Genomic DNA, 18,898 nt, shown 5'->3' with positions numbered 1-18,898 from the left:
AATGTAACGGACGGACATCAAAGAAAGAGATTCTAAAGGGGTATCCGAACAGTTCCGCTTTCCACTTTGGTTGTTCCTTCGAAAGACCCTCATTTTTCAATGTCACGTTCGCCCTCGTCGAGATCAGATATCTAGAGTCCATTCCATACACGCATGCATGCCTAACACCGTTGAGTAGACCCTCTCCATTGCCACATCGTGTCACATAACAGACGTGCTAATAATAAAGATCAAGAGACAAAAGGAGGCATGTCACAGGGCTAACTAGAGCTTCGTTGATCCCGTGATTTCATGGCTGCCAACAAGATCGAGACCCGGCCTACCTGGAGTCGCTAGTACTTGCCCGGGATAATGATGTGAATGTGTGACTCTATGATTTGGCAATAATCTTGTTTAGTGACATTTCATACCAATGGACTGAAGAGTGTTTTGTTTTGGAAGCCTCCCTTGCCTACCAAAGGGCCTAACGGCTCTTACAAGGCACTCCTCACTCTCTCACTCACTCACACACAAAACGAGGACTCGACGTTCCTCCCGTTTGGGATGAATGGATGGATAGATGCTGGCAGTTTGTCAAAAAAAAAAAAAGATTTCACCACCTTTGCCCGACCGCTCCTTAGGATGGGAAACCTAGTCTGCCTTGGAGAGTTTTTGACATCAGTCGCGAATCAATCCCGCATTCATCAACACGGTATCAAGAGCTATTACAGTACAATTTAAAATAGTGCCAGTGAAGGTGATGTTGTGGACCTACAGGGTGTGTGCTATTGTGCATAACAATCCAAAATGAAAATCAGGTGGACATTCGAATGCACAGACCATTAAAAACAGAGACCTTCATTCCATTCAATATCCGCGTCTCCATACTCATTGCAATCCTACTCACCCCTCCTCCCTCCCCCTCTTTCAAAGTTCGGTAAGTCAAGAGTGAAACAGGAAAATGGTTTCGATGCCCAGAGGTATGGGTGTCCTTCGGAAGCAGAGACCGCATTATGATCTAGAAGAAGAGGACGACGCCAACAACAACAACAACAACAACAATCACATCAACATCCACGAGGACGACGACGACCAAAAGAGACCTGAACCAGTCGAGACGTCCTCGGGCCAAAGGCGAATAACGCAATCCCGTCGTTCGCACCCAAGTAACACTTGGAGACGCACGGTCATATTGGTGAATTTGGTTGTCGCCCTCAATATCCAGGGAAGCTTCGTGGATTGCGGTCAGGTCATTGGCAATGGCCGCAATGGAAGCCACCGAAGGGGCAACAGCATTTCGGATGGGAGCAGCAGTAGTAACAGCGATTCCGGGGGTAAGAATGGAATCCCTGTTTTTTGGCTCGAGGATTGATGTTGAGGTAGAGGGAAGGTATTCTTACTCGGAGCTGCTCTTGTTTCTTGCCTCCAAGTCACTTCTCGACAGTGTTTGACTAATCGACGGACGCAAAGCCTGCAGGATTGCAGGATCATAGGATCTTAGGATCCGGATCTTGGCTAAGACTCAAACGCAAAGGGTCTCTCTCATTAGATACGAAGTACGCACAAGCAATCTTGGAAAACGAGATTTAAACCCAATACATAAAGTAAAGCTTCGAAAAGTGTAAGAGGGTTGGTCAAATTCTCTGATCGTTCAACAAGACCTACACATAGTATACGACCAAGAATAAGCGGCAAAAAGGAGCTGTCTGTGTTGGTTATACTGCAGATGTTCAACCAAATAAGTACGAGACAGGTCACTCGTTTGAACTTGAAATCCTAACTGATCATTGAAACATCGACGGGGGAGATGATCAAATGTTTCCGTCGAATGCACGGCCCTTTTCAAGTCCTTATCAAGAAATAGCCCATGATGCATTGATAGCTTGATTTGCTATGGAGCACTGTGCACTGAAGCAGTCAACAGGTTGGACAGATGTAGGCCATTAAAACTTTCTTAACTCAAGCAACGTACAGTGTAAAAAAAGGACTCCTTTGCAATTCGAAATTACTTGAGAACATTTCAGTTCGGATTTGTTCGATTTCAATACAAAAATGAAAATGTACAGATTTCAAATAATTACGAAAATAGGTAACCACTGCATTCACAATAGTTCAATACTTCACAAGATGTACTCGAGACATGGTTTGTTTTATCTTCGAGAGCAAACTTGATCAGAAACAATGAGAGAATGAACATTAAAACGCCTCCTTTGTCAAGGTGACAAGTTTTCTTGGGCCTCCTCGGCCCTTTCATACCTTCTCCCGTCAATTTCGCGCTCCTTCCCGTTCTATCTTGTCTTAAGCTTATGGAAGAACGAACAGGAAGAACGAGTTCGTTTCAGATAGGCAGCAAACACCGTTTTTTTGGGTACCACATTGTACTATAGGGCGAAGTCGATATCCTTCAATGTTTAGGGTGACCGAAACAGAGGGCCAGCACATCAATGCCCAATTGAGCTTCATAGGAACGCCACCATAAGACGTCACTTTTTAAGATCCTTCCGAGGTTTCCCTAAAAGTTGATGTCCAATCGACCATAGGTCAAGGCCTTAGTGTAAGTCCGTGTGCGATACACTTGAAGTTTTTCTCTTTTCCTAGAGCTAAATTTTTTTATTCAGTTTTTGTCTGATTATTTTAGATAGAGGTAGAGCAAGCAGCCAAGAAAAAGACAAAATAAACATGTGTATAGTAAAAAGTCAACGTGCTGCTAAGGCCCGTACTTAATGACCATTTATCTGCGTTTTGGCCAACTACAACTATTGTAGATCGACATTTCCTTTCTTCCAAGCACTCAAATTCTTCAAACGATAGTCCTCAAATAATCACAGTGTTGGTACTCGAGCAAGCTCCCGTGCACTCGTAATATTTCTTGGGTCATTAAAGACCTTCCCTAATGCAATAAATCTTTCATGTTTCAAAAGGACTAGAGCTCACATCAAGCAGACAGACACAGAAGAAAGATAAAGGAGGTCCTGATTAGACTCCCTGGAGATTATCTACGGAACTCAGAAATGCCATCAAGGGGTGCTGAATGCTGCTGTTTGATCATTTTCCTGTTTCAAGATCGCACATGGACACAGCTGCATTTGATCTGGTAGTTGGATCGGTCCGGCGTGGCCATCAAGTCGGAAGTCGAGTAAAATCCGATTTGAATGAACTCTCATTCGCCCGGTCATCATTCATTTAAGGGGCACCAAGAAGACCTGCCAAGCTGGAATTACCCATGCCTTGAAATGGGTCTCCCTTAGAACTGGTTTAATCCAGGTGTGAGCATCTCTTTGGATTACATGTGCATCTACAACCATCATTGAGGAAGTCCTATAGACGGGGGATATTGATTAAGAAAATGGTTGAAATTAAGAACGAGCCGAGCATCATATGGTTTGTGTCTTTAGCCTTGATAATACCAAATGCCCTCTCCATGCCAGAAGGGTTGGCAACTTTCGGACGACGAGGGACCCTTTTCAAAGAGATGATGTGTAATGATGGCGAGTAACCTTGGGGAATAGGCTTTACCGGTGTTGCACTCATGTCTCTCTCCAGTATATGGGGCTAAAGCAACTTCCTATCCCTAGAATTCCCTCCTGCAGGCGCTCTCGCCAAAGAAACCAGTTCTCGATGGCTGGGGCGCCCATTGCAAGCGGCAGATATGTGCCAAATAAGAACGTTTCGTCCTATGCTTCATGCCTTAGTTGCTTCCCAAATGTCAAGTAGTGACCATAGACCAACCGTTATAAATGAGTCAATATTTACTAACATAGCGAATACTGTACAGACCTCACACCTTCTCCAGCTCTTAAGTTCTACATCCAGAAAGGAAGGTCATTTCTGTCCGGGGATTCAACGAGTGTTTAATCTCAATATTTTTGTCCATTCTTCACATTCCATTAATGATAAAAACTAAGCATGACGACCCAAAGAGACCTGAGGTTGAGCCCTTGAAGAACGCCACAAAAACCTTTGGATCAATTTGTTCGTTGGGTTCAAGGTTGAAAGGGTCGAATGCTAATGAATAGCGGAGTCTTACTCGGGCATTCGTGTCAGGGCGGAAGTGATGCAATTTCGTGTTCGTAATAGTAGGCTAATAACATGAGATTATTGTAAGTTACCGTTTTCATTCACAGGCTCATATCTTCATGCAATTCTTAAAGTACTTGGAATGATGGAATGAGCGCAATCTTGTGGATAGGCGATGAAAAGCAGAATTACGTTTTGTGTCACGGCTAATGGGGGGGGGGTGTATTTATGAATGCTGGGTTCACGAGGAATCCATAAAAACCAATGTTTTTAACGTGTCTAGACTTTAAGACTGTTCGTTCAAACTCAGGACAAATTCCCTTTGGAAGCCAGTCAAAATGGCATATCATTCATCATCCATGCACAAGACATGGAAATTGATTGCAGACCACCATTGGACGTAATATGTACGACTTTACGAGCTCACGAGCTCAGGTCATTGGATAGGATAATCATGATCAATAACCAGCAACTGATCAATCGGTCACTACTATTTTTCATCACTATTGTAGTGTACCGAATCAACACCGATCTGACGGCCCCGCCCTTCGAAAATGAGTCGAGTTTGTGCCCCATCGCCTTCCACGAAATCGGCGGGAAATGCTACTTCTACGGCTACTTCAAGCTCAATTGGTTCCGAGCAATGGAGTTCTGCCACTCCTTTGGACAGTCTGTCTCTTTGGCATGCATCGAAAACACCGAGGAGAACGACAGTCTCAAGCAATGGCTTGAGAAACACGGTAAGACTGAATGGTAGGCCCTCACCCAAGCAAGCACTTTTTGGAGAAGGGTGTGAGCCAGAAGGGGGAAAACAAACACTGCCTTCCATACTCAACGACCACGCTTGTCAAGGCGTGTCCGGGGCGTGCGGGGATAATCTAGATATGTGCCTACATAACATATTGGAGATTCGAACGAAAGTGTTGTCAAAGAAAGAGGGCCCGAGCATTGGGAAGAGGTTAGTAGTGCATACCAAATAGAGCGCTCTAGTCCCTCATATGGCGTACAATGAAAACCTGGATTCAAGGTCATCGTCGTTGTTGGTATTTGAATCTTGACCATTCGAGTTCATATCGCGGAAATGATTTTTTGGCCATGTGTATCGGTTTGAAGCCACCACATTTCTCAGGGTAATCTACTCTTCAGCGCCCGCTTGCGGAGCTTTAGCTTGAACTAAACAACAACTACACAAAAAAGGCATTCATGACACACATCTGAATCAGTTCATGAATGCCGACAGACGTTTATTATGTTCAATGTTGGAGGTTCATTGGAGGGGAAAATCTGGATCAGAAAAAAGCGCGTGCCAACACAGGATTGTTTCAATCCCCTCGTAGAAGGATTGTGCTTGAATCAAGCGAAACTCTTTGGACGGTTTCTTCAATTGCAACCCACTAGTGATCACGAGGTATGGTGGAGTAGTGAATTGAATGGAATCATCACCATCATCTTCATTTTGCTGACAGAATAGTGCCATTCTCTCACAGACCGAAGTCAACATGAGTCAGCGCAAATCCTCGCGATCTGGGACAATTCGTCTTTTGATCAACGAGACGATGATGATAAACAAACATACACACTCATGATCTATCGTTTGTCTTCCATTGATTCTTATCTGGGCGAAAATTGCCCCCGAAGCCTTCATCCAATGAATGGTAGTTCATACGTACGTAGCCAACGAGCTTTTCATTCGCACAGAATTGTGCGTCTTCCTCCACGTACTACAAATATCCAAGAGAATGATGTTGGATTGATCCAATCAGGACTCAAACTCGAGCTCGAGGGTCCCTCATTAAAGCTACGGATTGAAAGGATCTAGGATATCCGTTTTCAAATAGAACAGCTTCCTTGGGCGCCTTCTTTATTCGCTTGAAATCGGCAAATTCCTTCGTGTTGACGTGACTCTCGTGCTCTATACGAGCCTACTGTATATGCTCTATGTAGTAGCTCCAAGCCATTGAAGTGGTTGTCAACAACCAGTTTGCCTATGAAAGGCGATTAACTTCGTGAATATCGAACTTCGACACTCAATATGTTTTAAGCTATTCAGTGGATAAGTTGGAAGACATTGAAAAAGGATTGTTGACGAAAGTTCAGTTGAAAAGAATTTGAATAATAACTAGTATGGTGGGGATTCTTTGAAATTCTGTAGCATGAGCAGTTGTGCATTTTTGGGCCGCATGCTATTTGCAAATTGATACCAGAAGTGGCTGATTAACAGTTTGAGTGCCGTGACTATGAAAATGCACTTGCGTCTCAGGAAACGATGGGTCTTTACTTATTGCACACACTTGGCAGTCCTTTGGGATCATGCTGGCTCACTTTAAGCCTGAGTTGGGTTTGTGATCAGCAATCACTCACTACATGAAAACCCTTCTTTTGTGCCAGAAATACAATCTATGTAAAGGAAGTAAGGATTTGAAAAACCATTTTTGTTAAAAAAAAGAATTTCGATAATCTTGTCAGACTATCGAATCAGCCTTGATGTAATTTTGGATGCGAAAACTCAGTGGGATCAATGATTTCCGCAAGTTAACTAGACAAGGCTGAAGCTAACGTGATCCTGAACTTGCATTCGCCAAGTCTTTATGAGTATCCCGGAAGAGACCTGCTGAGGGTCAATCCTCTAAAATCACACCTACGAACAGTAACCGATCCAGCCGGAAAGAGGTTCCATTCAAACCCCACCAAAGCCAAGCTAGGGTTATTCGCGAACGTCAAATCGATCACCTGGGATTCCCAAGAAGGCGGATGTACGGTACACCCCACCAAAGCCAAGCTAGGGTTATTCGCGAACGTCAAATCGATCACCTGGGATTCCCAAGAACAGTTTGCATTAAACGGGTTCAGCATTGCATGATGGAGCAATTCGGGACCTATGACGATGAGGAATACGAAGACTCAAAAAACCCGTTATGGATGAGCTTGATCCTCCTGTAGTTATGATGCAATTCCTGCACGCGAATAAATATTTTTTTCCCTCAAAATTGTGTCAGGGTGTATACTCAAAGCCTTGTTCGCAAAATTGTCTGAGACACCAATACCTCGCTACAAACGAAGGCCACTTTGACATGATCTGTTAAAGTAACTGAACAGTCATGCGATTTTCAAGACGTATTCTCCAAGTACTAGATATTAACTGAAAAACAAAAACAAAACCATTTGCTCTTTGTTAGATGCATAAAATATTAGCAAAAAGCAGAACGGACATTAACTACTTTTTATGGCATCTAAGTTTAAAAGAAACTCTATGCAATCTCTGTCTATTATGTCTCGAACAGAACAAATATCTTTAGAATGAGCTGGAAATAAATTGGCCTCTGGTTGTAGAGGAATGGGACTCTGACGTTCAAGTAACACCAGATGTCCCTGGGAGCGCCAATTCCTGGGTTAACAATCTTGCCCAGCGACAAGCTCCCAAAATCGAGGAGAATTTGTTTCTCTATTGCATGCAGAATGGCAGGATCATATACTTGCCTGCAAAATGCAAATGTCGATGGTTGAAAACAAGGAAGTTCGAATTAGCCTTTGGACATTTTCAAACCTGATCGACACCTTTCCTCGTTCCATTTTCTCATGAGAACAAAACAACGTGTAAGTATACGTACAACGCGGTACATTTTTGACACCTTTGCATTCAATCCACTTGAGAATTGACAAGACAAAATGCATATCGAACTGAATTCAGCATCAGGTCTAAGGCGAAGTAGGATACTACTCATCTTCAGAAGATGAATGAAATCGGAAGTAGGGTAATCCTCGCTATTAGAGCGGCACGAACGCTTTTTCTGATGGATGCGGAATTAGAACTGAGACCTTGTCGTTAAATAGCTGGTTGTTAGCCATGATAAGTGAGTTCAATGCCATCCTACTACCCAGTACAGGGAAAGAGTCAAAATGGCCAAGGCATTTCCTAGCAAACGGAAACATTAACCTAATTGAATGGATACTAATGACCTCTCGTCCATTGGTTGGTAAGAGTTCAAAGGCAGTGGCACGAATCATTCGAAAGACACTACATGCTCGTTATCTCAGAGGAAACACATGACATATGATTAAAGACTTGAGATTTTCCTTTGAAAGTAGTAGTGTGCCACACATTTTCCAACATTGCCACTTCTAACGTATCACGGAGTACGTAAACGAACATCAATTACCATCAGGATTAGCCATGTATGTCCCTCTGGAGTCCAGGGTCTAATGAGGCGCAAAGCGAGAAGCCCCTAAATTTATTGGTCAATTTATGACCTATCCAATGAACGCACCAGGATCGCTCTCAAGATCACCGACCGTCAAAGCAAGAGCGTCTTTAGGATCTTCTTCATCAAGGAGACACGAAACGGGAACAGGGCTTCTCAAACACGCGCATGGCACTTCATTTGATTATTGTAAGTGCACTTTATACATTGTGTGGTAGATTACTTTAAAAAAAAAAGCACAATAAAAAAACAAATATGAGAACTATCAGGTCGGAAATTATTATGACGCTCATTTTTACCAAATGGAAATCACGAATAAAGGTGTTACACCCTGTATTGTGGATGAACCATTCTTAACCAAAGTTAAACCTAATCGGGTACAGGGGGTTCACTCTGAACGTTTTCCAAAACTGTTCAGTATGTAATGGCACTGAACATCTATTGGTCAATTACATTATCTTTGCAGACAAGTTGCCATGAATTTAGGCCCTCAGGGTGACAAGAGAGTGAGTTTTATTCCTTGACGCCGTTGAGCTGAAAATTTGTTTTTGTAGGCGGATAGATTGATCGGAATTCTCCAAAAGCGGGCGTTTAGAGTCAAAAAAAATCTGCTTGGACTTTTTTACAAAATGGATCAATTTTACGAATTGGAAAATCCTTTCTCGAAGCTCTTTCAAAGGGTGCAAATCAATGTACGAATAACAAACGAAAATGCGAAAATGCAACCAAAAAAATAAAAGTGAATTAATCCATTAATTTGGGGATTGATAGCACCTATTTAATGGTCAATTACTAACGTGCCACATCGTCATGGCCCCCTGTATTTTTTGACAACAAAATAGACACACCAATTTGAGGGATTGCACCAGGACAACTTGATATATTTTGGTGTGTCATTAAAAGTACGAGAATGCGTTCAATTCCGGTTGACAATCGAGAACCACCAGGATAAAACGGGATTATTCACGAAGACGTTTCCTTCGGCGATTACTCTAAGACGAGGAATTCGTGTTTCCTTCCTTCCCTCCCTTCCAACTCTGCAAAATTATTCACCTTGAAGCTAATCCAAACCGTTACACAAATCTTCTTCTTCTTTAAACCTGACCCCGAGGGACTTGGAGACAAGCTCACTAAGCTTCAACCATACTAATAGCGCAAGACAAGTCCGAACTTGAAGCACCTTTAATACATCACATTTGCTGTGACCTCAGATCAGTTCAAAAATGTACGATTGAAGAATGAGGAAGAAGCATCAAGCCAAAACTCGAAGTGTTTTTACACATACACATATGGCGCTGGTCAAACCTGCCCTTGAAGCCCATGTCAAATCGTTATGGCCCTGTCACACTTTAGAATGGGTAGAGCAAGCTGGGATTGTTATTTCATCATAGGTTATTCAATTAAAATACTTTAATAACACATCTTTATTCTTTACCAAGTGAAAAAGATGTGGAGCCAGGTTGAACAATTTGATATTAAATTTCAACTTTTTTATATTTGATTACGGAACCCAATTGAAATTATTCACTCCTGGCACTTTTCACAAGTCAAGGCCGTAGGTTCGATACCCCGCTGTGATGTCTCTGTTCGTGATCTATTGGAGGTACTGACAAGCTAAAGAACCGATTCAAATGGAGGACCCGAGATCAACTTTCGAGAACCTTATTTTTATTGATCTACGCATTATACTCCTTCATATACTGTACACACGTAAATTGGGCCTGCTGATGGAAACTTGCCGACCTGCTTGATTTCCTGTTTCGTGAAATCGGTTAGAGTTGTGTTTAACTTAGAAACAATTAAGATGCAGAGGCCTTTTCAGAGAAACAATGCAAAATTACCTACAATTACTTCTTTCAAACATGATAGTTGGGCATGCTCGACGACTCGAGACAAAAATATTTTGGGTTTTTGTTTCGGAGCTCAAATAATGAGACTAATGCCTTAGACGATTACTCGAGAAAATTGCATCCGGCAAGCCAAAAAAGCCCACATATTGGCGAATTAACAGGGCCTGCCTCAAAATTTGATATAATTGACCAATGGATTTTTCTACTAAATCAAAAAGTGCACCATTTTCTGCCCTTTGATTACAGCTTTTGCATTTCGTTTGTTCTACGCTCGAAACTGGGCTCGGGGAATGAAATGTAGCTTTAATGACCAATTGAGGACAATTTGGGTAAAATAAATAATAAGCTCAAATTTCCACTTTTAAACAAACGCAAATGAGGTTTTGTTTGTATTAGTATTGGAATGCAGACATTTTCAGTTTGTGACAGTAAGGTCATGCAAATCGTTCCGTGAATAAGTGCGACTATTAGTTCCATATCATTGAGACCATTCAAGTATGACACTGTTTCAAACCAATCAGAAGTTGTACAAGTCTAGTCAATATTTATTTCTGTTCCAACAGTCAAGCAATCATTGACTATTAACACTGATTAACTCAATAGAGGGTTTCTAGTACTTGAAAACGATTAACTAGGCGGCCAATCAACTCTGCTTACCGTTCTAATCTCTTGGTTGAAGAGGATCAAGCCTCAAAACAGAATAAAAACATGAATCTTGGAACTTCATCGGCTCTAAACACGATCCATCATATTTTTTTAGGAGATCATACAACTGGCGTGTGGGTCGGTGGATCGGACAATGGCCACCCTGGAAAGTGGGCGTGGTTTCCTACTGGTAAGTTGGACCAACTTTCATTGACATTTGGATGAGATTCTATGGAACTTCCCTGAAGTCAAAACGAGTTCAATCTCACGAAAGGAAAATTACACCAACAAGAATGACGATTTCCATGTCAACTTGAAATCTAGCGACTCCCGTTGATATGTTAAAAAACTGACTCATCATTCGGATGTTCTGAATAGTCTCATAGTCTTTCTTTTATGCACAATGCATGGCTGTTCTCAGAACAAAGGTTCTTCATACACTTCCGCGGGATCAAAATGGAAGTTCAAGTCAGGCATTGGGCTGATAAGTGATTCAGTTTCCTTGTTGATGCTTATCTTCAATTAGAGCCCGTGCCAAACAAGATCGCTAAAAGCGACAAGCTACACCAACCCACAGGTTTTAAGAGACCCCTTTGAGGGCAACTTGTTGGCCGAGCGAAATCCAAACTTGAATGTCTAGTCATCCTACCTCCATGCAGCGCAAATAACAAATATATAGCAGATTGGCTGCCCCCTATCCTATCCTGACAAAGAAGGTAAACAAGATGGGTCAAAACATTAACCACTCACTCAAAACCGGAACAGTTACACAAAGCATGACCCTGAAAAAAACATGTCCATCCCCAGATGCCCACTGGACTACATCGATATCACAGTGACCTGAAAACATTCCTCTTTATACTGACATTAAAAGATCCCCGGCATCTTGTTTTGGCACTTGGCCGCCAAAGGTCAATTCTACTTCGTAGAAGCACGTTACTCAGGTTGAGAGGTGATTACTTTTTTTTCGCACAGCACTCAGCGTCACTTCACGTCACAAGCATAACAGGACTAAAATGAGTGTTTGGTTGGTTATTGGTCAAGTTGTCCCTTTGAGAATGCAGTTTTGCACAATTTGAACCGCACCGTACAGCGCCAATGTATAATAGCATGGTCAAGCATTGGATTATTCCGGGATCATAAATCCTCCTCACTTCCTTTTTTCCCACCACCACTACAACCAAGTGATAGGCGTTAGCATGAAATTGAGGATGATTGAAAGGCTAAAAGAAGACAGGCTAAATTAATCAAATACCTCTAAGTCTTATCAATGGAAATATACCATCTTTTTTTTTAATATTAAAACACTCGTTCAATCGACTTTTTGAAGAACGCGGTGAAATACCGGAGTCTTGACAATATTTGAATACGTTTTTTTTCAAGCGATTAAAAATCTAACTTGTTGACCCTGAATTGGTCGGCCAAATGATATATTCCATCATTAATGATTGTATAAATCGAGTCAAGTGGTAATGAAAAATAGCGGTAACCACAACTCGGTTACTTTATAAACACGCATTTTGGCCCTCTTTGCTTTGAGACGTGGATGAGCTTCGTGGGTCAGAATCCCATGCAAAGTGGAATTGCTTCATGGTCGACGAATTGACAATCCGAATAGAATCGACATTGATCAAAACCATGAGAATGAGAATATGAAACACCATCTGATGTGCTTGAAGATGGCCTCGCTGATTGTACAGTACTGTACGAAGTGAATCGGTTGTTTCTAATCGCCGATTGTATTTTCAGGTCAATTGATTCGTCAATTCAACTGGGGACCCTCGCAGCCCTCAGGCGATGACCAACACTGCATGTACATTGTGGGCGGTTTCATGGGCTACCAGTGGGCGGACTTCCATTGTTCCTTCGAAATGACATTCTTGTGCGAGTACGAAGTGAATCCTCAAATGGCTTGGCGGAAACGCCGGATGAATGATGACAAAGCCTTCGGAAAGAATCATCAACCTCGCACCAATGACTCTCAGGCCTCGGATTATCTCAGCGAGTTATCGGAACACATCAAGGAATTCCAGAAGCAAGCCCAAGAAGAGCAAGAATTCAGTACGTTTCCCAATCTGAGGGCCAGCGATCTGGTTACCACGGTCAAAGCCGTGGATACAACGGAAACGGAAAAGTTCCCGGTCTATATAACACCACTATCAAGATTGGCCAATTTGTTGGTGACTTCTCGGACGCCCCTGGATCGCCTCAGGACCAAAGTGACACCTCCGGTGCCGGTGATGGTGTCCTCGGGGCCAATTATTCATCATGAGAATAGTGTTGTCATATCCCCACCCAATGCACTTACCAACCACCACCTACCATCGCACACTACAATCACTACCACAACCACAACTTGGCGCCCAAAATTGCCCACATTGAGCAACAACGTGTTTTCTTTCAAGGACAAAACGCGATATCCTGCAGTGCAACAAAACGGTCCACTCGATCTTCAAGACAAGCAAAAGGCTTGGAAGATCTACGACTTGATTAAACAAAAGATATTGTCGGGATGAGCATCCGTGGCATCCAGTTTCGTTGTGACACAATGCTCTCAAATGGCAACACTGATTAACTAGAAAATCAGTGTCGTCAAAAAAAACACCTACCGTAATAGTACAAGTTGTCACAAATAATTGAAGCCATGCCTACCTGAGCGTGGAGTTGCTTGGGAAACATTTGAATGATTTCTTTGACGCATTTGGGATTGGAAGATTTCGACGCGGTTTGAACGGGCAATTCTTGCTCCAAAGTGCCCGTGATATTCACATCCGCTCCTGTTCAAATGAATCATTTTTATGCCTTTTCATATATATATCAGCGTGCCTGAAATTGTTTTCTTTGACAGTATTACCAGCACAAAGCAAGGCCTGGACGCAATCCGGTTTGTCATTCTTGCAAGCGATGTGAAGAGGCGTGTCCCCTTCTTGATTACATTCATTCAATAACGAATTAGGCTCGTGGCTGAGGGCCTAAAAAGTAACTTATTGTGCTAAATGTATAGGACTCGTGATCCTCTAGTCTGTATGTAGATAACTAGTTCAAGAAATAAATACAAGAAATTTCAACTTACATCGATGATATCCCAATTGGAAATGGCGGCATAATGGTAGACAGAATTGCCCTTCTCGTCCACAGAGTGCTTGGACCCACTGTTCTTCACCAACAATCGGACCATGTAAATGTTTTCCTTCTGAACGGCTGTCATCAATGGCGTAACCCCATTAGCATCGCCCGCATTTATAAACCTAGCGATACCATAGTTAAAGCATGAACTGAACATTAGGTGCTCCATACGCTCACTTGAGGAGATGGGAGCGTTCAATGATCTTCCTCATATCAAACATCACAGCCAAATGACATGGGCTTAACTTTGGGTGGAGTCTGAGCACATCGCAAATCCCCTGCAACTGTCCCACCACGCACAGATCCGGATCCAGTTCCAACAGAACTCCCAAGGTCTGACTAAAGTACTGGAATGTGCTTTTGGCCACTGACAGATCTTGGATTCTCTGCAATCTATTCAAAGGTCCACACATCTTATTTGTGGCATAATCAGGTCATACAATTGTGATGGACACAAACCACTGGAAGAAGGACATGGACGCTGGAGTTGAGAGCTGACATACGCATTTCATTCTTTTTCCCATGAGACTAGCCCCAGATCGTTATGACAACGAATCTTAATATTCAACTCCATTGAACGGCTGGATCAAACATTAAGCCCCTTTAAAGCGCAAAACATAAAAAGGAAGATAATTAATGCGCAAGCCCTCTTTAGCCAAACAGTTACACCAATAGGACTAACACATTCATTTGGGTGTAGAGCGATGTAGTAGGCTTTAAGAGGACCTAACTGCTGATCCAGTGGTTTGATTGAGTTGAAATTTGAAATACCATCTGAGGTCAATCTCATTTGAAGAAGAATGCAATGTTGCTCAATTTCAACTTCAACGCCCCCTTCCATATTCCAGAGGTTCATGGATGAACGAACGTGTAGCTATTGTTGCTTTTCTCCGTGTGAGCCACAATCTCATAGACTTCAATGGTTCCATCCTCCTTCTTGGCCGCCATTTGGGACCGGGGACCAATCAGGACCAAAGCTCCCTCTCGATCTACCACGGTAACTGTCGCCAGGTCATTATGAGGAATGAATTTGACCAAATTGGGATCCAGCGGTCCTTGCATCTTCTGAATGGCCGCTTTGCTCATGGACATGACCGTATTGAACAGGGACGACATGATTCCTGACACAAAGGGGACAAAAAGGGTTGGACACAATATCGATGAGAAAAGGTCTGCTTTATGAAAGTAATCAAGAAATAAGCAGTTGACACCTGTCAACTGCTTAGATTGTGTTGGGATAAGAAGAGGCTTACTTGAAGAGCATGAACGACAACGAGAGGTCAAAGTACAGTCTTAGTCAACTGTTGGGGTTGTAGAGAGGGTCACGTTTCAGGAGCTTCTCCCGTTTCTCCAATGTCTTCAAGTGTCACTTAAGAATGGTAGTATGGGGAGGGGCTGGTCACAAAGAGAGAATGTGGCCTAGTAGGAAGGCTTAGATACAGTTCTGTTTTGCTTTGAGCTTAGAAATTGTACCGCCAGAGAGCGCCAAGTAATAGATGGTCTCGTACTTAGCCGAACCCTCCTAACTGCCCTCTGACGGTCTGAACCAGGGAATAGGTAATTTGGCTTAAAACATGGTTGATTCAGTTTGACTGGCATATTAGTGATTGTAATTTAGGTGGAAAAAGAGTTCCTTATGTCTTGGGTATGAGATGATTAACATTCATGTGATTTTTTTTCTGAAAGTCCGGGCTTTCTTCGATTCAGCCTAATGGTTGGCCAGAGTGGTCCAACAAGACCAACCATTGTCGAGCAGTACTAGATTAGATCGAGCATGGCAAAGAGGAGAATGCCAGCGGCAGTGGCGTGCGTGTGTGCCCAAAATGCCGGGAGATCCATTGCCTCATGAGTCAAATCCAGGGTTGAATCTTTGAACCGCTGAATTCTTTTCCGACTGTTGAAAGATAGAGATGGTTCAACCATTGAATAGTGGAAAGAATGTGACAATGAGATTTGTCTTCTGAATGCATTTAAATATCAGTACATCTAAATTCTAAAAATCCAAGAGAGGGTCAGATTATTCATCCAAAATTCCCTGATACCATTCAAAAGCTTTTTGTGAATTTTTGAACATCGGTAAAATCAAGATATGAAATCTAGGAAAAGGGTAATGAGTTAATTGAACGTGTTGTTGGATTTTTTTTGTGATTTGATCGATTGCATTTAACCGGTATTTTCCAAGGAAACAGCAAACGTATTCTTGATTCAAATCATTCGTTCAAAAATGTCAATTATTAGTGTAGTTTTCAGTCCTCCCTTTAATGCCATGTCTTAGCCTCAACGGAAAAGACAATATGCTAGGGAATTTTTTTTTTTCATTTCAACGGCTGAAAAAGTAAAAAAGACTAAAAGAAAGCACTTTTCTTCTATGAGGACAGATTTTCAAAGATATAATGTTCCCTCTGATGCAGCCAAGGAAATCAAACGTCACTGCGATAAAATTTATTTATGATTATGGCTCTGTGTTCACAATGGCTGGAAAGCAAGTTTCTTGACACTTATAAAAGGAAAGAACATTTCCACACATCAGATTTGGCTTTGTGTGGTTTCAAGTGAAAATCATACCTTGAAAATCGGTTCTCATAATAGAAAACTGTGAATTCAACAACCGGGTCACTCTTTAAATGTGGTTTATTCAAGTTTGGATTTCAAAAAAGTTGATATGGTCAAACATCTAAAACGTGCTCATTATTTCATCATGCCATCTTGTGTTTTGAGGAGTTTGGACGAGCACTTGCTCTTCTCTTCAAACTCAACGACATGAAATGATGAACGCATTCCAGGTATCTTGACCATATGAACTTTTTTGAAGCCTCATTTTCAAACTTCGCACAAAGAATGCCCCTTCTATTGAATAAATAGCTTTTCTCATTCTCTGCAAAACACACCATGGAAAATGGAAACACTTGAGACAAACCGTTTTTCTCAACTCCTTCAGAAAACAAATTTCCTCTCATGATTTTAAGTGAAAGAGGGATTGACATTAACTAGCCAGAGAAGTGTGAAAAGGTGACTGATATCTGTACAAACCAGATGACGATGACAATGATGCAGACCAAAAGTTGTTGCCTAAATCTTGCCTAATTGTTGAGGTTTACGAATAATATATCTTTCACATTTAAAATGGGTTTCTCATAAGCAATTTGCTAAAAGTATTGTTAGGTAGGTTTTTTGCTTTTAAAGATGTGTTTGATGTCAAGTAATGAGCAGAAACATTAAATGCTAACAGAAAATAATAAATCATAAATGATGTGGAATTACAATCTTGCTGATTATTCTATTATTTGACCACTTCATTATTTTATTCTTTGCAACCATTTTTGTATTTGAACTGAATACGTACAATTTTATATTTTTCATAATCTGACATCTGAGTCTCAATAAAAGTTATTATGATTATTATAAATGAAAGAAGAATGATTCATCAAAAAGTATCTTTGAATATTTGATAGGTAGCTGCTAGACCATTGCAAATTTCATGACCAGCTACCAATCACCCTGGTTGTAGCTTAGCTTTAACTCCCTTAACATTCAAAATATATAGGAAAAAGGGATAGAAGGAAAAGAAATTCTGAAACAATGAAAAATTATTTTTAATTAAGACGTAAAGTGTAATCAATGAACAGCAGTACAACAAAAAATAATTTCATCAGCAATTCAAAGAGAATGGTGAAGGAAGTTGCTCAAAAATGTGACAACAAAACAATTGATGTCTGTTTGCACTTTGTCCCAACGAGCCCTACAATAATTGAAAAAGGGCTTGATACCGACTTAATTTCAAATCAGTATTGATCATACTCATAACTCATAGTAAAAAGGGCAAAAGAAGCCCTAAATAATATAATATATGCCTATTGAATTAGAAAAAAAACTTAGAAAGAGCATTACATTTAAATTTTCTTTGAGCATAAGTTCCTTCAGGTTCAAAAATATCAATAGTCCAAGCTTTTTTACGTTAGATTAGAAACAAAACAATCTTTAACGAGTTGATTACATGCACTAATTCGTCGCATTGAGATTTTCAGTTAGGTTGAGTTGGCTCAGATTTTATTTTAGTTTATATATGATTTTCATTTGTCTTAAGGATTAAAATTGGATTTTTTAAGATTTTTTTATTTCATAAGAAACATTCGACTAAAGTTAATTTCAGGTAAGGAAATCAATTTAAGCTGGATGTAACATAACTGAATACGTGACTGCAATATGTTTCTGCTACGCTTTGTTAAAAAGACGAAAGATATTCAGCCATTCTGAACCATTTCGTCCTTAATGGCTGATACTTTTATGCGAAACCAGGCCCACCGTTTTGTGCTTTCAATTGGCTATACTAGTTTTACTTAGCCATCATTTAAATATTTGAAAATAAATCCCAATTCAGGGACAAAAAAAAATCCGACAAAATTGATTGCTAATTGATATTTGTGCTTTCTTGGATGCGAAGAATATCAATCGTTACTTTGAAGACGTCAATCTAACAATTAATAACATTATAACTTTCCCAACCTTTCTCCTTCTGTTTTTAGGAGCCCTGAATGTGTTTGGGCTTGTTGTATGTAGGTGCACAAGACGAGCAGAGGAAAGCTGTTCTATTCCTCTTCTCTGGATTGAACTGCTTGCTGCGTCCGTCCGTCCCTCTGTCTGTTGTATGGATGGTCTATGCTCATTTTCTTCGGGGTTTTACGGAGAGGTTTTGTTATTCGAACCAAGGAGTTTTGAGTCGGTGACTAGTTCTTTTCATTCTCCTTTGCCTCCTGTCGTTGCGGACAAACAAACGCAGAAACACGACTATACACTTTGCGAAACCTATCGTCAACAACTTATTGTTGATCCATTCTGACACCAGAAATACAGCACCAACTCCTCTGAGTGACCTTCAAAATCCTAGAACGGTATAATTACAAGCACTTTTGACATCCCAACAAGAGTAAATAGAGAGCTATACATTGAATACTTGTAATATACTAGCAACTTTTCATTGTCATCTTTTTCCATTGAATTGGGCTAAAAGAGCTAAAGGTATGTTTAGCAAAAGTGATGGTTTTTTTAAAATTAGTAATGCAAAGCTGACGGTACTATGCTTCA

The 18,898-nt window shown here is 41.1% G+C and overlaps 2 protein-coding genes across 2 annotated transcripts in view; one reads left to right on the top strand and one right to left on the bottom strand.

Annotated features, from left to right (window-relative positions):
* The window catches only part of LOC131892256 (85/88 kDa calcium-independent phospholipase A2-like), a gene marked incomplete at its 5' end in the record, with an annotated part of 32,069 nt that extends 17,072 nt beyond the window's left edge, over positions 1 to 14,997 (bottom strand). Inside the window, 5 exon segments of the mRNA XM_059242372.1 lie at positions 13,343 to 13,467; positions 13,545 to 13,662; positions 13,764 to 13,938; positions 13,994 to 14,209; positions 14,685 to 14,997. Of these exon segments, the coding sequence (XP_059098355.1) occupies positions 13,343 to 13,467; positions 13,545 to 13,662; positions 13,764 to 13,938; positions 13,994 to 14,209; positions 14,685 to 14,932 (882 nt within the window).
* Positions 448 to 13,738, top strand: LOC131892640 (uncharacterized). The gene is made up of 4 exons (XM_059242497.1): positions 448 to 1,313; positions 4,509 to 4,736; positions 10,806 to 10,880; positions 12,440 to 13,738. The coding sequence occupies exons 1-4, from the start codon at positions 941 to 943 to the stop codon at positions 13,204 to 13,206; spliced, it is 1,443 nt and encodes a 480-aa protein (XP_059098480.1). The 5' UTR covers positions 448 to 940; the 3' UTR covers positions 13,207 to 13,738.
* Positions 14,998 to 18,898: the final 3,901 nt, after the last annotated feature.

The sequence above is a fragment of the Tigriopus californicus genome, chromosome 1 (genome assembly GCF_007210705.1).
Source record: "Tigriopus californicus strain San Diego chromosome 1, Tcal_SD_v2.1, whole genome shotgun sequence".
Lineage (NCBI taxonomy): Eukaryota > Metazoa > Arthropoda > Copepoda > Harpacticoida > Harpacticidae > Tigriopus > Tigriopus californicus.
This window is presented reverse-complemented; position numbering and strand designations above follow the sequence as displayed.